The following is a 23,067-nucleotide window of genomic DNA, read 5'->3' on the forward strand; positions in this document are numbered from 1 at the left end:
AGTGAGAGAGGAAAAATAAGAAGACTCACGTCAACAGACAGTAGTCTCGTGAGCTAAAACTTTTGTACACGGCTCAAGACCAAGTCCCTAGATGGCAAGATGTTGAAGCGTAACTAAAGAGTGAAAAGCCCTGTCAGTATATAGACGAGCCTTTTGGATGCATTCAAGATAGAACCTGCTCAAAGATGGTCATCTAACACTTGCAAAAAAAAAAAAAAAAAAAAAAAAAAAAAAAAAAAAAAAAAAAGAGAACAAAGAATTGTTAGATGATTCTAAACAAAAATAAAATATATAATAAAAATAATAAAATGATAATAATAAACATACCTTTAGGATGAAAGTTCCCTAACTCTCCAGTATAAGGGGCAAATGGATCCTTGCTAACCTCAACAGGGTGTCCAGCCCAAAAACTAGAGACGAAGAAAAACTCCGTCTTCCAGGTCCTATCTGATGTGACAAGGGATTTTATTAGTCTACAATCTTTCCCTCTGGCTGTGAATTGGTAAAAGCCAAGAGATTGGTTAATTTATGAGGGCTTGTAGCAATAGAGGAACTTGTCCACAGTAAGAGGACGATCCCCTTCAAATACTTCCCTCCACAAAACTTGCATAGAGATGACTAGCCTCCATGCGTTAGGATTAAACTAACATATTCCTAAACCTAACCTAGTGAGTAACCCCCTAGCAAAGGCATTAAGGGGCAACCTAAGACCCCCTAAAAGGTAAGCCTCGTAAACACCTATGCCAAAACGGGGTTAACAACACCACTCCCCATGAACAGCTAACCTAGGGTTTAGGTCATTTGGAATTTGGTACCAACTCCTAAGGGATGTTAACCTCTTTTCATCCATCTTAGAGTGGACCCCTACAGCACAACTATATACCATCTCAACCTCGTCTTGAAAAGTGGACGAAGGAGCACTTGAGATACCAGCCCTAGGCCCAAACACTACCCTTGTCCTAAGCTGCTCCTGAAAAACCTCTAAAGGAATCCCAGGAACACGAAACGTGTATTCCTCATCTGCAGTGTTCCCTCCACTACTACTATTACTACCACTATTGCTATCAATACTGGAGCCACTAAAACTAGTAGTATCATGGTACTCGTCTATAGTCTTGTCAACGCTATTACTATACGAAGAAAGGACAATCTCAGACATCTTGAAATTTGAAGGAAAACCTAAGAAGGAGAATGAAGAGAATACCTGGCTCTAGACGAAGAAGGACTAAGGACGTGGGAATACTTCTAGACGAGGCACTGGACGATGAATGTCAAGGGAGAAAATTTAGGAAATGAGAAAGGTGGGAGAGGAATTCCACTATTTATAGGCAGTGAAGTTTGGCATCTAAAACAACGTGACCAACCAGATAACGACACGTGCCATATTCCTCGAAAAGGTAAAATGAAGCTTCTAATCACCAATAAGGTCAGGACATGTGGCATGACATCTAATAACTAACATAGGGACATGAAAGAACAACAACAAATTTTATAGTGCTTTGGACGACCCTTGGACAAGGGGGCAACTGATGGTGAACTAAAAATTGAACCAAATCCAATTAGTCCATAAGAGTCGTCCAAGTTAGGAAAGTGAGAATGGCTCTACCTACTATGACAATCGTCCATAGGCACTCGGGTCGTCCATAACGAAACACATGGATGACTCCAGACACTTGAGAAAATTCCAGAAAAGTTTGTCTACAAGAGTTAGTGAATTGATCCATGTGTTACTATCCCAAGGCATTAATAAGATCCAAGTTCATTGCTACAACTTCTTACTAAGTACTTAACTTCCAATGACAGTTATGATAGCTATTTTGCCCTACCCTACCCCCGCTCCACCCCTTGTAGATTTTCCTCGCCCTACATGATGATGGGGTGGAGATAGGGCAAGATTTTTTCCCCTACACTGTGGAGTGGGGTGGGGATGAGTTTAGGCATTTTTGCCTTGCCCCATTTTATTAGTGTTAAAGACTTAATTTGTATTACTAAGTGTGGATGCTTGATTTTTTTCCCCGGCCTCGGGGGGTCGTCGCACATTGGGTCTTTGGTGATGTGACTCTTGTGTGATTGTGTTTCTAGGGTGGGGTGTGTGTATAAGTCCCTTTTCTTATTTCTATTTTAGAAGTTGCCACCAACCATTGGTTTTTTATTAGGTGAGATTGGTTATCTAGATGTCTAATTTATTTTAAGTTAATTAACTAAACCAAAATTTAAATGTTCATTAGTTAAGTTAAACCAAAAGTCTTTGAACAAAAGATATGGACTTGAAAATTTGGTTACGTGTAAGGAAGGTGTTAGGCACCCCACAACGCCTATCCAAAGATAGTACCTCATTTTAATTTATTCCAAACATTAACTTTTTATAAAGAAATGAAATACTTAACATTTTGATTTTGTTTTTAGAAAATGTTTTTTTTGGACCAATATACATATATACACATGAGAGTACATATCTACATATAGCTAGTTTATATTACACCTGCAAAGGCATATAAGAGTGCCAACATAGCTGGATTCAAACCCTACACATGGGCTAGTTATGAGGAAAGGAAGGGAAGCATTAGTTGAAGTAGAGAATCTTTATCTCATGCCAACAACATGACCAATTTGGGGAGGAGTGAGATTTACACTTGACATAGACACCTAGCACTCGCACAAAAGGGAGATAGCGACCCCTTATGGTCAAATGCTACAGAACACCCCTTATTGGCTGATTTTGTGCTGGACCATATTGAGGACACATGTATCACTCTTGGCATCCTTGATGTCCTTTTCCTTGTCTATGGCTTGCTCCCCACATAGTAGCAGAGACACCCTTCGTTCCACTACCTTGACATTAGCGTGTTTTCTCTCTCCTCCAGCCACGGTATAGTACGACAGCTATATTAGGGTTTGTAATGAGGGAATAAGGGTTTGACCCCTGTGTTAATGTACCTCACAACATTCCTCATACTATAAGAGGAACATGTTACTGAACAATTAGGGCAAAGACCTAAGGAAACAAAGTAGAAAGTTTGGGTAGGAAAGTGAGGTAGAGAAAAGGCTTTCTTTGGGAAGAACATCACCACTATACAAAGACATTGATTTTCACATAATAGAGAGCTCTAAAGAGTGAGGGACATTCTTCCCTTGCTCACCCGTTGTCAACGCCTCGCGGCTACTCAACCACCCATCGTGGCGATACTTGTGCACTTTACACGTGTATGGAGGTGTGTCATACCTTGGGTGTGTGACTGGAATGTGAGTCGATTTTATGGGAATTACCAAGGGTAAATGAAGTCGCCACCAATCATTGGGTTTTTTCTAATGTATGATTGGTCACCTGACTCTATTTGATTTTATTACCGATCCTACATTAAGAAAAAGGTTGTTTTTCCTAATAATGTGAATTTACACCCACACATCAAAAACATGATTTACTCAAGTGTAATTCCAAAATTTTTTACAATGTATCTACAAACTCATTTTAGCTAGGTTGTAAAAGTTTTTTATTCTCAATTATTGTCTCTCTCCTCGCTCTCTTTTGAAACATTATTATAGAATTGATTTGTTTATATTATTTGTTAGTAAAATAGATAAAGTAGGTTTTAAGGATGTAAAATAGATAGTTTTTGCATCCCCATATATGAATTATGCTCAAGTTAATAATAATGATGCAATTTTCTGATTTCTCTCTCTAATCAACTTGGTTCCTTTGGTCTTTCTAAAAAAATAAAAAATAATAAAAAACTTGGCACAATATATATATATATATATATATATATATATATATATAATAAAAGTTTGGCTTAAAATCCATGATTGCGCCATATGGCTTCACCAAATTGCAGAAATTTTGTTAGATTTTTAAAAATATATATAATTTTTTTTATTCTTATCTTCTTCTCCTATAATTTCTAAGCTAATAAAAATTTCAATTTGAATACAATCCAAATTCTTCATTCAATCCTTTTATTATTAATTTATCTATAATTTCTAAGTCATTTATTTAATTAGCAATAGGAGATCTACTTCATTTATGATTTATGAGTTCTAGCATTCTAGGGGATTAGAATTTTGGTTTCACACTAATTGTTCATATCAACATTAATCAAAAAAAAAAAAAATCATAGTACACATATATAACTACTAATATCAAACTTAAATTTTATTTTTTATTTTTTATTTTTTAAAACACGTCTTGGATAGACACAAAATTATAATTTTTCTTATTGATTTTTTCTATACATCTCTATCAATTTTTTTGAAAAATACAAAAACTCAGTTGTTGTTATCTTTTGTTTAAGTTACACATGACTCTACATCTAATCCTTTTTTATTACATAAATTATATTACTACATGTCCAAAAACAACAACGATATTAGTATTTTTAAATAAAAAAAAATTATATCGTATATATACGTTAAAATCACTTAACATTATATATACGTTAAAATCAACTTAAAAATTTTAGCATTATTAGTTCATATTTTTTAGATCTAAAAAAAAAAAGATATAATATTTTGTTTTTATCTTCTTTTCCTATAATTCATACTTCCATAAATTAGACTAGCATTAGACTTTTTGTTCATATCAACTTCTTCAATATAGAGTGTATATATATCAAATAATATATATCAAATAATTCATAATAAATACTAGGTGAAAGTGCACTTTCGGTCCCTACATTTTGGGCCTATTCTCAATTTGGTCCCTAAATTGATTTAGCTCCTAGGTCAATCTCTGATTTTTAAAAATTATTTTTAAAATAGTCCCTGCTGTCAATCCAGTGATAGAAAATGCTAAGGTGGCAAACATAATACACTGTTTGTTGACGTGGCTAATAAAAATATATATATATATATATATATATTTAACATTTTTTAAATGCCATGTCAACATTTTTTGAATTAAAAAAAAGCCATGTCAGTTTAATTAAAAAAATAAAAGTAATTTATATTTTTCAATTTCAATTTAATTCAAACTAAAATAAAAAAAAAACTTTTAAATATTATTATTATTATTATTGCTTTCATTATTTTTAAAGAGGTAAGAACACAAGAACTTGTCTATATATATATATATATATATAAAACCGAAGCCTTTGAAACTTCCACAATTTTCCACGTCAGTAATATTTAAATAAAAAAAAAGTTCTAATTTAAAAATAAAACTAGAAAAAAAAATTCTCTGCCACTTAAAACAAAACCCGATAATACTTCTTCTATAACTAAAACCCAAAAAAATAAATAAATAAATAAATAACATAAACTCAAAATCAGAGAAGCCTAACATGCTCTGCCTTCTCCTTCCTCCAAAACGCAGACCACGCTCTGCCGTTCCCCCACACGCAAATCGCAGCTCAACGGCTCCACCTTTAGTCCAAAACGTGGGCCACCATCATTCCTTCTCTCCCACAACTCAACGGTTCCACCTTCTCCGGCACCTCCCTTCTCCAACTCCATATTTGTTTTTTTTTTTTCTTTTTTTTCTTTTTTCAGACCAAATTCTCTTCGCAAACATTACCGGTTAGTTTTTTATTTTGTTCTATAATTTTGGTTGTTAAATATGATTTGGGGTTTTGTTTTTGGTTTTTAAATATGATTTAGGGTTTCGTTTGGGAGTGTTTCTTTTGAATGATTAGTTTAGATTGATGGGTTTGGAGCCGTATTGGGTTTTATTTATTGGCGGCAACAAAATCCATCTGGGATTTTAGAGTTGTTATTCCGTTTCATTGTTAATAATTTTGTTATGTTTTGTGTAAGGAGTTTTGCACATGCCCTTGATGTTTTTGTGAGTCATTTGTTTATGTTTGGAATTAATTTAAGTTTCTGGGTTTCTATACAAATGCAGGTATATTAATTTAGTTATTGGAGTAGCATGCCCTTGATGTTTTTGTGAGTCATTTGTTTGTGTTTGGATTTAATTTAAGTTTCTGGATTTATATACAAATGCAAGTATATTAATTTAGTTATTGAATAATTAACTTTTTGTTGTAGATTATTGATTTATTTTAGCCTCATGTGAATTTGTGGTTAATTATATATACTTGGTGGCAGTATTCAGTTTTGATCTTAGCCTCCCAATCCTATAGGTTTTGCTTTCATGTGTTTCAGTTACATGGCTTTTTTTTTTTTTTTTGGGTTGTGCCTATCTAGGATTTATGGTTTTATGATCGGGTTATATTTTATACTCCCTGATGTATTGTTTTCATAAACTGCTAATTCATGGTCAACTAGAATGTTTTTATAGTGAGGTGAATGTGACAGTGGTTTTGGGTTTTGAAGGTTTTCTGTTTTACTATGATATGGACTTTGGTAAAAGATTTTTAAGTTTATTTTGAGAGTGATGTTATGGTTAGCTCAAAAACCCTTTAATGTTTGTCCAGCCCTAAATTTATATGTGGGTTATGCATTGTTCCCATTGTAAATGATTAATTTCATTAAATGTCTTTCTTATATTTGGAGGTTTTTGAAATTAAAAAAATTAACAGCTTGGAGAGTTGACCCCCTTTTTTTTTTACTTGAATGAATTGACAGCAGATTTCAATTTGATAGTTATAATGCACTATTTAATGTGCAATATGCATTTTTTGGCAAAAATGTTGTTGTGTTAGGGGGTTGCCATTCTTCATTACTAGGAATTTTAAAACCTGTTATCAATTCATCATAGCTTTCAAGATGTTGAATAATAATTGGTATTTGGTTTTGTTGATTTCATGCTTTCATGATGTCATGTTGATTTCATGCTTTGAATTTCTAATTTGTTAATGCCCTATTTTTTTAATAAAAATGTTTAGTTTTGTCTTTTCTTTTATATTTTTTTGTAAATCTTGATGAGTTTTTGTAATTGAAACTCTCATTGGAGAATGTTATTCATGCTGTACATTCTGTTTTATTTTTAAGGAAGAGAGATGCAAATAAGATGCTTAGTGAAGTGCAAAACAAGAATTCTTGGAAGACCTCCATGGACCGTGAGCATATGTGGAATAGGTGAGGGCCTATCACCGTTGGTGGGGCATCACACCATCACTATAAATATATATAAAGGGCATTTTGAAAATTTAGTTATTGTTTAAATACTTTGAACCGGATTCTCATGTTGTAGTTGCTTTATGGTTAGAATTAATAGATACATATGTTTGATTGTTAGATATTCCTTTTCTTTTGGTAAACAATTTCCACACCAAGCTGTTGTTGATTAGTCATAAATTTAATTAAGTTATTTGTATGTTAGTGAGAAGAACATATATTTTCATGTTCTATGGTTCCATTAGAAGCTTTGTACTTCGGAGATATGTTTGCATACGAAAGAAGGCGTTACTCTACAATTCTACCAAATCACTCTCAGTTCTTGGTCTGCACAACTTTTTGTCTTCCTCACTCATTTTTAAGGGTTTTAATTATTCAGTATAATGCTGTGAAATAAATATCTTTGTTCTTTAAATTTAAGGTAGTTGTGAATTTCCAATTTGTTAGGTTCTAAAGTTTAGGACTTTATGTATTTAGAACTCTAATCTGTATTGTTGGCAAACCATGATCAAAACAATGTGTTTAGAAGTGTTTAAAGCTAGCTCAAAGTTGTATGTTAATGTAAATTTGGAATCGAGTGTAAAGCAAAAAGCAGTGTGGCTTTCGGCCTGGCTTGATCGATCGAAGCTTAGGCTCTACCGATCGAACGTTGAGCAGATTGCTTTTCTGCAGATTCGTCTAACTCAGCCCTATTTGTTTTAAAACGTTTTTAGGGTTTCTTATTTGTTCTAAGTATAAAAGGCAAACCCTAGCCACGTTTTAGTGTTGCTCATATTGCGGTTTGTGTAAATCTCTTGTGAGATCTAGAGGAGCTTTCCTTTACACAAACTTAGGGTTTTCAAGGAGGAGATATTTTCTATACCTTGATGATCAATTTAGTTGCTGCCATTAAAGCTTAAAGAATACACAAGCGAGGGTGCTTGTAGCTGGTGGGAATCCAAGAAAGAAGGAGTCCGTGGATTCGGAGCTTGCACGTGGTCGTGTCAGTAAGTTCTACTAGTTGGTAGCATTAGGAAGTCAAGCGGGGGTGCATGTAAGTCCTTTTGTATGAACTTCGATTCTTTCAAGATAGTGGATTCAAGTTTACCTTGAGGATAGGTAGGTCAAATCCTCCCCAGGTTTTTACCGGTTTGGTTTCCTGGGTGATCATATCATTGTCTTATTTATTTTCCGCTGCTATGCATGATATGATATATTTGTGTTAATCTAGACTTGTTAATTTGACTAAGTAACAACTTGGCTAATTATCTAGGGTTAATTCAATTGTTTAAGGGGTCTAAAAAACCGTCAAGTGGTATCACATAAAGGAGCACATTTTGTTTTTGCACTATTCTTCTTGGTTTTTGAGAATAAGGTTGGTCAAAATATTTTCACATAACATGTTGTTTGTACCTTGTTTAGCTTTGATGAGCTTATTTATTGCACTCTACTAGTTGAAGATTTGTAGTGCATGTTGTGTGGGAAAGATGTGTATGGTTTTTGATTACTATGTCTTAATCTTGAAGTCACTTGTTTTTTAAATGACGGACTTGAACTTTTAGAGAAAGGCATAAATAACCATCTCACCACTGTTCACTAGCCAATCATGAACACCTTAGTGCATATCATAAGATTTTGTGCTCGAGAAAGTGTAGCACATGCACAAAAAGAACATAAGGTGAAGCCTCGGTTAAAGCGCTTAATTCTTAAAATCTAATTGGTGTGTACTATTAGGCTTGAAGCCAAACTCACAATAAACTTAAAATTGGAATGTATATTATGAGGCATAAATACAAGAAACTTACATGATTGCAAGCTTATGATCTAGGAGATATGAGAGTTATATGATGTAACTCTTTAGGTGATAGTCTCTTTTAAAATTCTTTGTGATGAATTTTGTAGACTTTGTGATTGATTGCTATTCACATATCACCTCACATGTATCTCATGTCTTTGCTAGTCACACACACTACACGAGTTACTCGTTGCTAAACATTGTACATGTTATTGTGTGTGTTTATGGTCTGGCCAACCAAGTTTTTGCAATCACTTTGACTTATGTGCAAACTAAATTTGTTGCTTAAAAATTTGTGGAGAATGCAAAATTTTGTTTTTGGGGATATTGGGTTTAAAATTCTTGTTTGGAAAAACATATCATCTCATACTCATGCATTTTTGTTCTTAAATTTCAATGCTTTGAGTTAAATCTTTTTGTTTTTCAAAAATTGTGTTTTTCCAGAAAAATTTGGTGAGCCTCTGCCTGATTCGATCGGTCCATCCTGTTTTTTGACCGATCGAAATTTTTAAAATTTTAAATTTTTTGAGAGAGGGAGCCTCTGTCTATTTCGACCGGTCGAGGCTGATTTTAGACCGATCAAAACTCGTGTTTCTTGTTTTTAAAAAATGCAGAATAGGACTTTTTCAAAGTCACTATTCAACCTTCTTCAAGTTCCTCTCTCTCTCCGCGTTGGCTCTTGGCTCCACCATCTATTTTTGTTGTTTTCCTTCAAGATTCTTGCAAGGTTTTTGTCCCTAGAAGTCGGTAAGACCCTTTTGCCCTTCGTTTTCAAGTTTATTTCTTGTTTTCATGCATTTTTCATGCATTCTCATGGGTATTTTCGCCATCTTCAAAATTATTGGGGTTTTTGATGATTCAAGCCAATTCTTGTGTAATTGATCAATGGGTTTTTGTGCCATGATGTTATATTGATGTTCCCTATGATTTAATTTGATCAATTTGGTGGTTTTTGAAAAATTGAAAATTCTAGGGTTTTGAATTTGATCCGAATTGGGGATTTTGTCAAATTAGGCTTAAATTGATGAAATTGGTTTCTCCAATTGATGTAATTGGTCATTATTATTGTTATTCTATCATGTGCAATGATCAATTCGTCAATTTTTTTTAAAATTGATCAAGTGGTTTCTTTAATTTGGGGTTTTTGTGTTAAAATCCTTTATGGGCAAGCCAATTTTGTAATTTGAACCTTTTTGACTTGATTCACTGCATTAGCACATACATCATGACATTTAAACTTGTTCATGCATCATATAGATTTTGATTTTTTTTTTTTGTTTTTGTGCTAACTTGCAGTCTGTCTTTGGTTTTTGTTTTGTGGTTTTGTTCTTTCGCTCTGTGTTTTGATCCTTATCTTAGCACCATGCCTAGGAAAACTAAAGCTAATAGGACCACTTCCACTTCCTCTGAGTCTCCACCTAGAGTAGAGCTGTTTAAGAATGATAAGTGTAGAGAAGCCTATGACACCTTGAACTGTAGGCGTAAGATCTGGTCTGAGCGAGCTGTTGTGTTAGATGCACTTGATTCGGCCATTAGGGCTAATTTTGAGTCTAGGGGTTGGTTGCCTCTCGTACAGATAGATCATCCACCTCCGACCGACCTGATTAAAGAGTTCTATTCGAATCTCTCTTGCCACATCTATGATTCCAACACCCTTGTTAGGAGTTGGATACGAGGTGTAGAGTTCACCATTACCCCTCGGGTGGTGGCTGAGGCTCTTGGGGTACCGGTAGTTTGGGATGCTGTCTATCCCTATGATGAGTCACCCTCTTTAGATGTAGTCATGTCTTACATCACGGGTCATCTATCCAATGGGGTTCTGATCCTCGGATCACGTCCGCTGAGCTTACCGAGACTGCCTATCTCCTCTTTAGGATTGCGTGTCATTCCTTGTGGCCTATCTCTCACTTCCACACCATCCCTTTAGAGTGATGTGTGTTTTTGTACGCCTTTGCTTCTGGAGCGTCTATCAGTTTTCCTCACTTGTTCCTTCGTTCTTTGAACGAGGTTCATAGGAGTTTTGCCGTAGGGCATGCGTTGATTCATCCTATTTTCATTCATAAGATTCTGCTCTATTTGGGTTTAGATGGTTTTTCGTCAGGTGAGCCTATTCATGTGATAGCTCCTATAGGTGCCACCTTTCTTCGTCAGAGGGTTGCTCAGTTGAGGGTTCCTCCTTCTCGTCCTAGAGGTGCGTTATCTAGTAGTGTTCCCCCTCCTCCTTCTTCTACAAGTACAGATGCTGCTGAGCCTTCAGGTACTGCTGCTGATGCTGATGCTGCTATTCCTCCACCGACTGCTACGGATGATTTAGACATTCGTCACACGATGGATCATCTCTTGACCGTTCAGGCGACTCAAGGACAGACTTTGGTGGACGTGCTTGATGAGATCCATGACTTGCGTGCGGAGTTGGCGCAGTTTAGACCACCTCCCTTTTGACGATGGATATCTTATGTGCCCTTTGGCATTCCATCACAAAAATGGGGAGTACTTGTAGAGTTTTTGCTTAGGGGGAGATTTTTTTTGTTTTAGTTGGAGCTTGTGGAGTTTTTAGATTGTATCTAGGTGCTTCACTGTGTACTTAACATTTTTAGCTCTTTCCTTATTTTTGATGGATATTCATGTTAGGGGGAGTTTTATGTTTTTGTTAGTACTTTATTTGTTTCTTGTTTCAAACTGCTTATTGATTTATATTTATGAGTTATTCATTGATATATGTCTTTATTTGTGTGTTGTTTGAAATCAAGAAGTTATTTTGTTTACTTGTATTATTTCCACACATGCGGTTATGCATTTTGTTTAGTGTTTCAGGAAATATACAGGTTGATTCAATTGAGCTGCTGTCTACACTTGCAACTGATGGATAGTAGTTAGGATTGAATTTTTGTTTATGAGCATTATTTTGCAAAGGGCTTTTTCATTTTGTAAACTTTGAGTTTATATGTTGTGTTTTGTCACAGATTGCCAAAGGGGGAGTTTGTTAGGTTCTAAAGTTTAGGACTTTATGTATTTAGAACTCTAATCTGTATTGTTGGCAAACCATGATCAAAACAATGTGTTTAGAAGTGTTTAAAGCTAGCTCAAAGTTGTATGTTAATGTAAAGTTGGAATCGAGTGTAAAGCAGAAAGCAGTGTGGCTTTCGGCCTGGCTCGATCGTGGCTTTCGGCCTGGCTCGATCGATCGAAGCTTAGGCTCGATCGATCGAACACCGGGCAGATTGCTTTTCTGCAGATTCATCCAACGCAGCCCTATTTGTTTTAAAACGTTTTTAGGGTTTCTTATTTGTCCTAAGTATAAAAGGCAAACCCTAGCCACATTTTAGTGTTGCTCATATTGCGGTTTGTGTAAATCTCTTGTGAAATCTAGAAGAGCTTTCCTTTACACAAACTTAGGGTTTTCAAGGAGGAGTTATACTGGTTGGTAGTATTAGGAAGTCAAGCGGGGGTGCTTGTAAGTCCTTTTGTATGAACTTCGTTTCTTTCAAGATAGTGGATTCAAGTTTACCTCGAGGATAGCTAGGTCAAATCCTCCCCAGGTTTTTACCGGTTTGGTTTCCTGGGTGATCATATCATTGTCTTATTTATTTTCCGCTGCTATGCATGATATGATATATTTGTGTTAACCTAAACTTGTTAATTTGACTAAGTAATAACTTGGCTAATTATCTAGGGTTAATTCAATTGTTTAAAGGGACTAAAAAACTGTCACAATTTCTTCATCATGATAATATTCGACATCATTTTTACTATCCTCACATATGTACGATTCTATTTTTTGGTTCAATTTCAAAGAAATAAAAACTAATTGTTTACCCAATGCATGTTTTATGTTTAGTTTAATTATTATTTCATCTCAAGTTTACCCTTGTTTTTATTACTTCTTTATCTAATTTTTGATAAGAATCTTCTTTAAGAGCAGCATCTAGATTTTTGAAGGGTTTTGTTTGATTCTTTGTTTGGTTGTAGACCCTAGCTTCTTTTCTAGTGTCCTCCTTCTACAACCTAGGCTTCGCTGTTTATCTAAAACTTTTATTTGTTAGTTGTGGTAAGGTTTGTATTTTAAATTTTGGTATAACCATGGAAGCTAAGATTTCGTTCCTACTACTGACTATTATTTTCCACTTTCTGCCATGCACAGCAAAGGACTGAACCTATAAAGTTTATAAGTTGCCTACAAATTCTAGCAATAGCAAATTGAAAAGGTAGAGCTGTGTTATTTTTTTCTTTCATATCTATTTTTGAAGCATATTTTGAGAGACTTCACTGTGATCCAAGCTGATATATTGATTATTGAATCTAATAGGCAAATAGTGGTTTAAACTTTGTGTTTTTGATGAATTTGGGGATACACAAATTATATATATATATATATATATATATATATATATATATATATATATATATATATTTTTTGTATGGATGAGAGAACAGGTACTTAATTTAGAGTCAAATCCCTCTCATAACAAAATTTTTTGAGTACATGAACTAACCCATGCCTTCCTATAGCCTCTACATACTATTTTCCTTTGCCTTTATGTATTGAAGTCAATATGTGGTGATAGGCTACTTAAGGTGTTGGACATAGATTTGCCTTACAGTAATTGGGTGGTCAGATTTTACCATATCAAAGCTACCTTGAGATTTCATTTGGGAGGAGAAATTGGGAAAAAAAAAAATTGTGCTAAGTGTGCTTCTTTCAGTTTTCTTTTAGAGTTCTCACATGCCCAATTAAACATTTTGTTGACTTTGGTACGAATTTTTCATGTTTACGCAAAGTGAGAGAAAATTTTATATTTGAAATGGTTGAGATTTAAGGAATTGTTGTTGCCGTTGATATTAGTGACGATCTCTACTAATTCTTGCTATATCAATATTGGTAATATGTTTTTAGGAAGAATTTGTAACTTGATCAGTTTGTGTCTTTAAATTAACCTTACCTCCCATAGAAAAGATGGGTTTTAATCTATTCTATGTATTTATTTTAATTTGTTGAAGTGTTTAATTTAAACATTTTCCTTCTATTTTTCTATGTCTAACAGCAAAGGTGCAATGAGAGTTAAAGATGTGTGCATCATTTTCAGAATTACTTGCGATGTGCAAACAATAGAAGAGTGAGTTTATCTTCATTCTCATGAAGTTCTCTTTTTTCCTCCATTTGATGTTAATAGTTTTAGAACTAATCTCATTTAAATTTGATGATTTGTCTACACAAATCTGACGGACTATTTTGTGCATTGTTACAAATCTTGACTCAATATTGTTTAAAATCCTAAATTCCTTGATGTGTGTTCTGGCAAATTTTCATTTGAAAGTTAGATTTTGACATTTTCATAGGATTTATCAAGATGTTCAAATTTATTATCTATGTCCCTTCCCATTTCGCATTTTTTTATTTTTCTTTTTTTTGAGTGAATGATCTTAATCTATGTAGTAGATTGCATTGCATTGTTATTGACTACAAGTATATTTTACATGGGCTGCCAGTGGACTCTGATTATCACAATTGGGTATTATCTGAGTTTTCTTATAAACACTCTCTTTCTTTTTGTATAATTATGTGCATGTTTGTATTTTTTGTTTTAATAATAATTTTGGTTTGGTTATTAAGAAAGTGTAGGGATAAGTTTTTGGATTTTTATTTAGTATGTTTGGGATCAATCATCTTTATATAGTTGTTTGGGATAGAGTTTAACACAGATGGTGAAGGCTCAGCGTGCTAGGATAATGCCTTTGAGAAGAGGTGATGGATTCCAAAAAAAAGATGAGAAGTTGATAGTTTACAACTTTACATTAAGCGACATGGCATTTGGAATTGGAGTTAGAATCCAAAACCTTATGGTAGGAAACATGTAAATGTTCAATTTCAATGAATAAAAACTCAAGTCATAAATTTTCATGGTTGTTTGTAGTTGTTCCTCTGAATGATTATTTGATTTAAATTTTTCTTTCATTCTTTTCTTCTAGGTTTGATAAGGTCTAGGAAGAGTTGTTCACTTTTCCAAAAAAGGTCTGAGAAGAGTTGTAGACTTTGTTAGATGAATTATGTGGAAACTTTTGGAAATAAGAGGAAACTATACTCAAGCTTTATAAAGCTTTATTTATATGAAAACCATTTTATCAAATTTAGTTTGTTAAATTCTGATTAAGATGAATGGATGATTCAAAACAATTACATTTATTTTTTATTTGTTCCTTTTAAATGTTGTTACACACAATAAATTTATATATTGATTGCTGCATCATTATTATGTGATAAAAGTCTTTCCATGTATCATTTGGCTGCCACATCTATAAAACCCTAAAACTTAATACCACATGCAGAACATGTATAAACTTCAACATCAATGATGTGCCAATAGTGATTAAAGTTTGCAAGGTGTTCCATAATTATTATGAAGTTAGCAAAAAACTTGGTAAAATTGTTGATGTCTGTTTAGGTTTTGTGCAAACGTGATTTTTACTTGATACCACTTGCTGAAAACTCACTTCAAATTACTAATGTATAGGATTAAATTAAAGGAGAAGCATACTTGGGTCAAAACTATCCGATGGAATGCCCTTATGATAGCTCTTGCAGTTGCTATTGGCTTGCAAGAATGAAAGGGAGGACTGCCTTTGTTATTGCAGTGGTTCATCTTGAATTGGCTTGAGTTTTCACTTTCTATTTTATTTTTCAAATATTATTAAAACTATTATAGTTCATGTAAAATTAAAGTTTTAATGTATAAACTATACCTTCATAAGATTTTCTCGTGCATCGCACGAGTTAGCGACTAGTCAATATATATATATAAAACCGAAGCTTTTGAAGCTTCCACAAATTTCCACATCAGCACAATATTAAAAAAAAAAAAACATAAAAAAAAAAACGCAATAAAAGACACCCTTTCACGATGTCTGCCTCCCGATGCTCTGTCTTTCCCTTTCACAATGCTCTGCCATCTCTTCCCTGCCTTTCTCTTCTACCAGCTCCTCCTCAATCAGACCCACGGCAAACCAACAGCAAAGCATCACATCTAAAAACCCAAAGATTCCTCAATGAAAACCCACCATACCCACAAACCAACAAACCCAAACTCTTTTTTTCCTATTCACAACATGATTCCAATCCCAGCAATTGCTATGCCTCCCTTAATCCCATCAAGCCCAACTCTATATATCATCGTAGAACCCGCTCCCCTACTAAAACTTTTCCCAAGATTGATAAATACTCCTGCGGACAAATCAACAAGAGAAAGGGTGAGCTAAAAGACAAAATCTTGAACACTTACCAGTTATCTCTACAAACCAGCCCCACAACCGCAGTGAACAATAATTCTAAGGAAGAAGAAGATGGAGGGACTGATATATATGGGTATTGCGACCACAGTATAGAGAAAGAGAAGAAAATATTTTTTGAGAAGCAAGAGAGGAAAATATAAAAGAGCAAGGGAAAGGACAAATAAATAACTTACGGTAATGTTTAGCAAAAAAAAAAAAAAACTTACGGTAATCAGACCCCTTTACAAAAATTAGCGGATTAGCCCAACTCTATATTTAAAAATAAAAAATAAAAAGATGGGCTAACCAGCCACTTTTTTTTTTTTTTAGAAAAACCAGCCACTTTAATATATATATATATATATATATATCAGAAGTTTTTGAAACTCTCACAATATTTAAATAGAATTATCATTTTATTTAAATAAAATTATTTTTGTTTAGTTCAAACTTAACAGGGAGTGAAACTCTATCTCTCTAATAAGTCCAACTTAAACTCAAACTCATCATTTTTTATTAAACAAAATTATTTTTGTTTAATCCAAACTTAATAAGGAGTGAAACTTTATCTCTATGACAAGTCTAACTTAAACTCAAACTCAAACATTGATATTATTATTATTATTATTATTATCTTTCTACTTCACTAATGTGATATTTTATGATAGGGTGCAAACCTATAGCCATGGATTATTCTTTTGAATGTAACCCAATCTTTTTCTTATATTTTTCTATTTTTTAGTCATATATATTTTGTTTTGTTTCAATAATTTCTAAGCAGTGAATTATTTGATTCTTTAATATTTTTTGATCTTTGAAAAGTTTTAATATTTAAATTTTTGAGTTATTTTTTGCTGTATCTGAAATTATCTGACAAATTTTTTATAAGCCATTACACGTTCAAGTAATGGTTTCTTCATCAAATTGTAACACAAATTGAAGTTATACAAAAACGAATCATGTAATGGTGTAGTTTTTTAATCAATTTAAGACTTTATAAAATTATTTTAGCCTACCTTACAAATAGGTAGGTTCCCGTGCATAGCACGGGTTAGCGACTAGTATATATATAAATCCAAAGTCTCTGCTGGCACCACAATTTTCCATGTCACATTTTAAAAAAAAAAAATTCTTTTTAACTTTTCACCACAATTATTTTTGTTTAGTCCAAACTTGACAAAAAGTGAAACTCTATCTCTCTAACAAGTCCAACTTAAACTCAAACTCAAACTTAAATGTTGATAACTTAAAAATGAGTGAAACTTTATCTCTCTAACAAATCCAACTTAAACTTGAACTCAAAGTATATAAATTTCTTATTTTGGTGTATTGCTATTCTTCATAGATAATTGATCAATTACCATTTCCTAGGATAAACTCAATAAAATTTCTGTCTCCCCTATCTATGTTGTGTTCCTTTTTTATGTTCCACCGTGATTTATTATAATTTCTCAAAAATAATTGATTTACTTTAACTTTTTTTTTTAATATAAAGTTTTAAAGGAAAAAAAATCAGTCATCTCGCATAATACAGTAGATGGAGCATAGATTCAGAACATTAGACAAGATTTTTATTCGATAAAACCACATGGCTTAGAATATGTTGAAAATAAAAAGTCTATTTAGTGTCTCATTTAAAATATGTTGTAAATTATTAGATGCCCGTTTGGTTGTAAATTATTTTTGTTTAATCCAAAATTAACAAGGGATGAAACTCTATCTCTATAATAAGTCCAATCTTAAACTCAAACTCTAATGTTGATAATTTATCTCCAAATTTGCAAGGTTAATCATGAATACTATAATAGTAGTGCAAACCCCAATATATATATATTTTTTTAAAAGCCAAGTAGAGGTACGAGCTCTTCTTCTGTTATTTATGGTTTTTCATGTATTTTTTAAAAGTAATTTTCGTACATGAACCACCAAATTATCTTTAGCCCTTTTTTACAAGATAAAAAAAACTTGCAATAATTAAAATTTAAGGTTGCTGCTACTGCATATGTCTTTGCTTCATCTTATGATATGAAAGTATATTAAGTGGAGTTATGACTTTCATTATTTCAATGTGGGCTCTTGCTCAACATTTTTTAGTGTGGACCACATGCTGATAAGATTCGTTTAAATTTTAGACCTGTTAAAATTTAAAACTTATTGCTTTATGAGTTTGTGTACTTTCTTTTTCATATATTTTTTCTTTTTCTTATATTTCTCTTTTGAATAGTCATATATTTTTTGAATTGTTTCAATAACTTATTCTTTAATTATATGTCTTTTTTGGCATTTTGGAAGTTTTAACATCTGAATTTGTGTAGTCACACACACACACACATTATCTATAATTTGTAGGCTCTGAATCTTCTAATTCCTTTTAATAGTTATAGTAATGGATTATTCTTTTAAATGTAACCCTCTTATATTTCTCTATTGTTTAGTCATATATATTTTGTTTTGTTTCAATAATTTCTAAGTAGAAAATCATTTGATTTTTTAATATTTTTTGGTCTTTCAAAAGTTTTAAATATCTGAATCTTTGAGTTATTTTTTTGCAATCTTTGAAACTATCTGATAATTTTTTTTTTGTAAGTCATTGCACGTTCAAGTAATGATTGTTTTTTCAAATTGTAACATAAATTGATATCATATAAGAGTAAATCATGCAATGATATAATTTTTTAGTTAATTTAAGATTTTATAAAATTATTTTAGTCTATCTTATAAATAGGTAGGTTAGGTGGGCTACTATGCATAACACGCACGGGTCAGCGTTCAGTTTTTTATATGGTAAAATGAGATATATTTGTAAGAGAGAAGTGAGAAAGTACGATATTTTTATGTGAAAAATCACAGTTGACCCTAACGAGAGTGCATCACAAGAGAGATGAGGGTGCCCTTATCATAGTGCCTTTTTGTGTTTTGTTGGCGCTAATTTCCAGAGAGATATATAACTGAAACTAAAATAAGAAGTAGTAGTAAATAGTAATTAAAGGCTAAAGCCAACCTGTCCAGATAACGCGTGCATTTATTTTAGAATATTTATGTGTATATATAAACTCTTTAACTCTTAATTAACAATAACTATCAACTATTATTAATTTATTATATATATTTACTTTTACGTACCCTACACGAAGGCTCTTTATTTGCTTAGCAGTTTTTTTTACAATAATAACTAGTCTTATTACACGCGTTTTACATGATGAAGCTTTTTTTTAGCAAAAAAAATTGTGTTTTTATTTTTTATATATATAATTTTTATTTTAACAATTTAATTTATAAATGGATAAAACAATTTAACAATTAACAAGAAATTTATCCTATTTTTTAGGCAATATTTTAAGGGAGTTAGAATTTTTTTTTGACAACTAAGAGAGTTAGAATTACATTTTTTATGAAATTGTCTTTTAATTTTGTCTCTACTTAGATATAAGTGTGTAAAGATATTTTTGAATAAAAAAAAAATGAGAAATTCAAACAGGGAAGTCCTTAAACAGTAACATAGATAAGGTAATATAAAACTTTTATTAAGCTGATCTTACGCTACTGGTGAGTCGTGACCTTTGTGTATGTGTGTGTGAGATTGAGAGAGTTGAAGATATCTGGATTTTGAGGCATGGCTTCCAAGCTGTTACTCCTCGTGGTGTTCGTGTTCGATTTGATAGCTTTTGCTCTTGCTGTTGCTGCTGAACAGAGAAGGGCCAAAGTGAGTTTTTTTTTTTCCCTTGTCTTTCTTAAGAATTTACTATTTCTTGCTTTCTTATTTTTTATATGTTATATGGGTTTTGGTTAAAGAAATTTTCTTGATTTCAATTTGCAAATTAAGAACACCCTGTAATTAATAAATTGAATAAATATGCTATAAAGTAAAATTCCCCAGTCGCTGAAGTAATTTTTTGGATGTATATATTAGTGATCGGTGGGAATCTCTTGCTTTGTCAATTTTCTGTGTCAACTGTTTGTAAACTTTCTTCACTGGATGAATCTGAGCTTAAACCACGAATAAAACAAAATATGATTATATTAATATTAATATGCCAATACTGAATTAAATTCTGGAACAAACACATGTAAACAAGATACCAAGATATGAAGTTTAATATGAGAAACGTTAACATGGCACATGGGCTTCAGCTAATTATGAGCTGGTGATTGGTGAAAGGGATGGGGGTGTGGTCAGCATAGATCTTATTCTTAGCTTCATATAAGTAAATTAATAAATTAGAAACCTAGATTTCATTATGAGATTATGTAAACTCTGTCTTGCTTTTGTTTATTATTGATTTTGACATTTTGATGTACGGGTATGGTTGAGTTCAGAAATGGTCCCCAGATCTAACTGGGGGATTGATTCCTACAAGAAAATAATTGACTGGGTTGGGTAAGATTTATGGAGTTCTGTTTTCTTGGGAATTTATGGCCTCTAATATATTATTAAATTTGTTGAGTTAAAGCACCAATGGCAATGTATATTTTACCGATGTCTTTCCACTACGACCATATTTAATTGATATTTGACAACTGAGTATATTGTCCTTCATCCACTCCCCTTCTTTCAAGTATAACTTGGTCAGAATTTCAAATTTTTGTCATGGAGAGAGAGACCTCAATCCAAGCTTTTGACCACAAATGCAAAAGGATATGGAAGCGATTGAGTTGTGATATCTGTTCATGGAAAATTTTCGGTTAAACTGAAGGGTTCATTGTGTTTTTAGTCTAGATGAGTCTTTAATGGATTGTCACATCATTTAGTGTTGTTGGCACTTAAAGCACTCAAATAACAAGATTAGGAAGAGATAAATTAGCCAGTCTCTACCTTGACTAGTAACAAGATATTTACTGGCCGTTTGATATCAACATGTTTTGCAATACTTTGGATGATCATCTTTTGCAATACTTCTAATGATACCATGAAAAGCTGAAACATACTAAATATGATATATGCATTAATTTGAGTGAAGAAAAGGGCAAAACTTGGATTGTTCTTTCTTCATCATAGCTTGTGCTTCTTTTCTTAAGTTTGGGAATGGATTTCCTGGATATCTGGCATACAGTTAATCTTCATTACTGCTGTATGTCATTGATTATATGTTTTTGTTCTTCCTGCCATATAGTCCTTCTTGGGAGGGGTGTAGCAGTGGTTCAACACAGAATTGAAATCAGTTTAGAATACCAAAATTATAGCTCAGAGGTTGTAAAATGGATTCATCTTAGTGCTGGTTGAAACAACTTAGAAAAAGTATAGATTTTCTTCACTCTTGTAGGACAAGGTCCTAACTCAACTATTGCTTTCTTCTGACAGGCCCATATAGCACAAGATGCAACTCAAAGCTATTGTGTTTATGATTCTGACATCGCAACCGGCTTCGGTGTGGGCTCATTCTTGCTCCTAATGGCTAGTCAAGTCCTGATAATGGTGGCAAGTCGTTGCCTGTGCTGTGGAAGAGCTTTGAGACCAAGAGGTTCAAGGGCATGGTCAATTTGCTTATTTATCACCTGCTGGTATGTGCTTACCAACACATTATAGTAAAGGGTGTGGTCTTGCTCTCAGATCTGCCTTCATTTATATTTACAAAGATAATGCATGCTTGATGCGCAGTCTTAGCGTTGCTTCTAAATTGTTTCCAAGACGTGCTATTTATTACTGTTTCTTTCTTTCTTTCTATTGTAATTATACAAAAGTTTAGGTTGACTTGCTGTGTGTGCATGTCAGGGTCACATTTTTTATTGCTGAGGTGTGTTTGCTAGCCGGTTCAGTGAGGAATGCCTACCACACCAAATACAGGACTTACATGATACAAACTCCCCCTTCATGCGAGATATTAAGAAAGGGGGTCTTTGGGGCTGGGGCTGCATTCGTGATCTTTACAGGAATAGTCTCCGAGCTTTATTATGTTGCCTATTCCAAGTCTAACGAAGATCAACTTCCCTATGCCAGAGACACTGGAGTGAGGATGGGGAACCTATAGTTAATCTTTTCTAGACTGAGACTTCAGAAATTCCAGTATGTATTGATTCAGTAAATTGCTTTGCATATCATGAATGTGTAAACTTAGAATGTTAGGCTTTTAGCACGTGGCTAGGTATGGACATCTACGTATGATTTGAAGTTTGGGTGAGGATTTTAGTTTGTAGATCTATTTTTTGTTTGATACATAATGGCCTGTTAATGATCAAAATATTGTGCTTGTTTAGTGTCGTTTGTACATCAGAGAAGTAGGATTTAAGCAATTCGTCAAAGAAAATGGAAGGAATTGGCCCGAGCACTGCGACTAAATTTAAACAATATTTTTGTGAGGTCTCAATGTCAATTTTGGAGCTCAACCATGAAGAGTTGATATGAAGTTGAATAACCCTTGAAAATAAAAGAAAATGAGTAGAGATAATTCTTCCAATGTCAGTTGTTGAAATCAGTGGTGTTGCTTATCATGATGCGTGGCCATAGTTGGTTTTCTCCTAGCTCTATTCCTTTTTTTTTTTTTAAGAGTTTCAACCTATTTTTTATATAGAGTTTTAACATATAGCGACCGCTTCTATGATTTTGTTTTTTATCATCTAAGCAAAACACTAATTGGTTTTTGGTGTATACGGAGGTTGAATCTCAAATTTCTTATTCAACTATTAAAGACTTTATTAGTTGTTCTAACTAGAATCCACTCCTTTATATATATATACCAGGGGGAAAGTGACGCACAATTGAAGGGAAGATACGGAAGCACAGTGTAATATAGTGAATGTAAGTAAATGACTTTAAAGTAAGAACAATAGTAAGGCAGTAGAACAAGCCAAACAGTATATATGAAAATAATTCAAAGTAAATAAAAGCAATTTAGAACTGTTCGTTATGATGGTAATTCGTTCAAGGTGGCGGTAGCAACAATTAGAATAATGAACAGAAAACAGAAAATACTTGTTATTGAAAGTAGAATAAACATTTACAGTAGTAGTGAATACAGGATTTCAACAGTACAAGTTAACAATTACAAAACTTGAACTAGTTCTACTTACAAGGTTTTGTA

General features: G+C 33.1%; 1 protein-coding gene across 1 annotated transcript; it reads left to right on the plus strand.

The window, feature by feature from the left end:
* Positions 1 to 19,518: 19,518 nt before the first annotated feature.
* On the plus strand, positions 19,519 to 22,242 carry LOC115992042. Its single transcript, XM_031116081.1, has 3 exons — positions 19,519 to 19,754; positions 21,351 to 21,550; positions 21,762 to 22,242. Exons 1-3 carry the CDS (start codon positions 19,665 to 19,667, stop codon positions 22,015 to 22,017), a joined length of 546 nt encoding a protein of 181 aa, XP_030971941.1. The 5' UTR covers positions 19,519 to 19,664; the 3' UTR covers positions 22,018 to 22,242.
* The last annotated feature ends 825 nt before the right edge of the window (positions 22,243 to 23,067 follow it).

This window comes from Quercus lobata, chromosome 5, assembly GCF_001633185.2.
Source record: "Quercus lobata isolate SW786 chromosome 5, ValleyOak3.0 Primary Assembly, whole genome shotgun sequence".
NCBI lineage: Eukaryota > Viridiplantae > Streptophyta > Magnoliopsida > Fagales > Fagaceae > Quercus > Quercus lobata.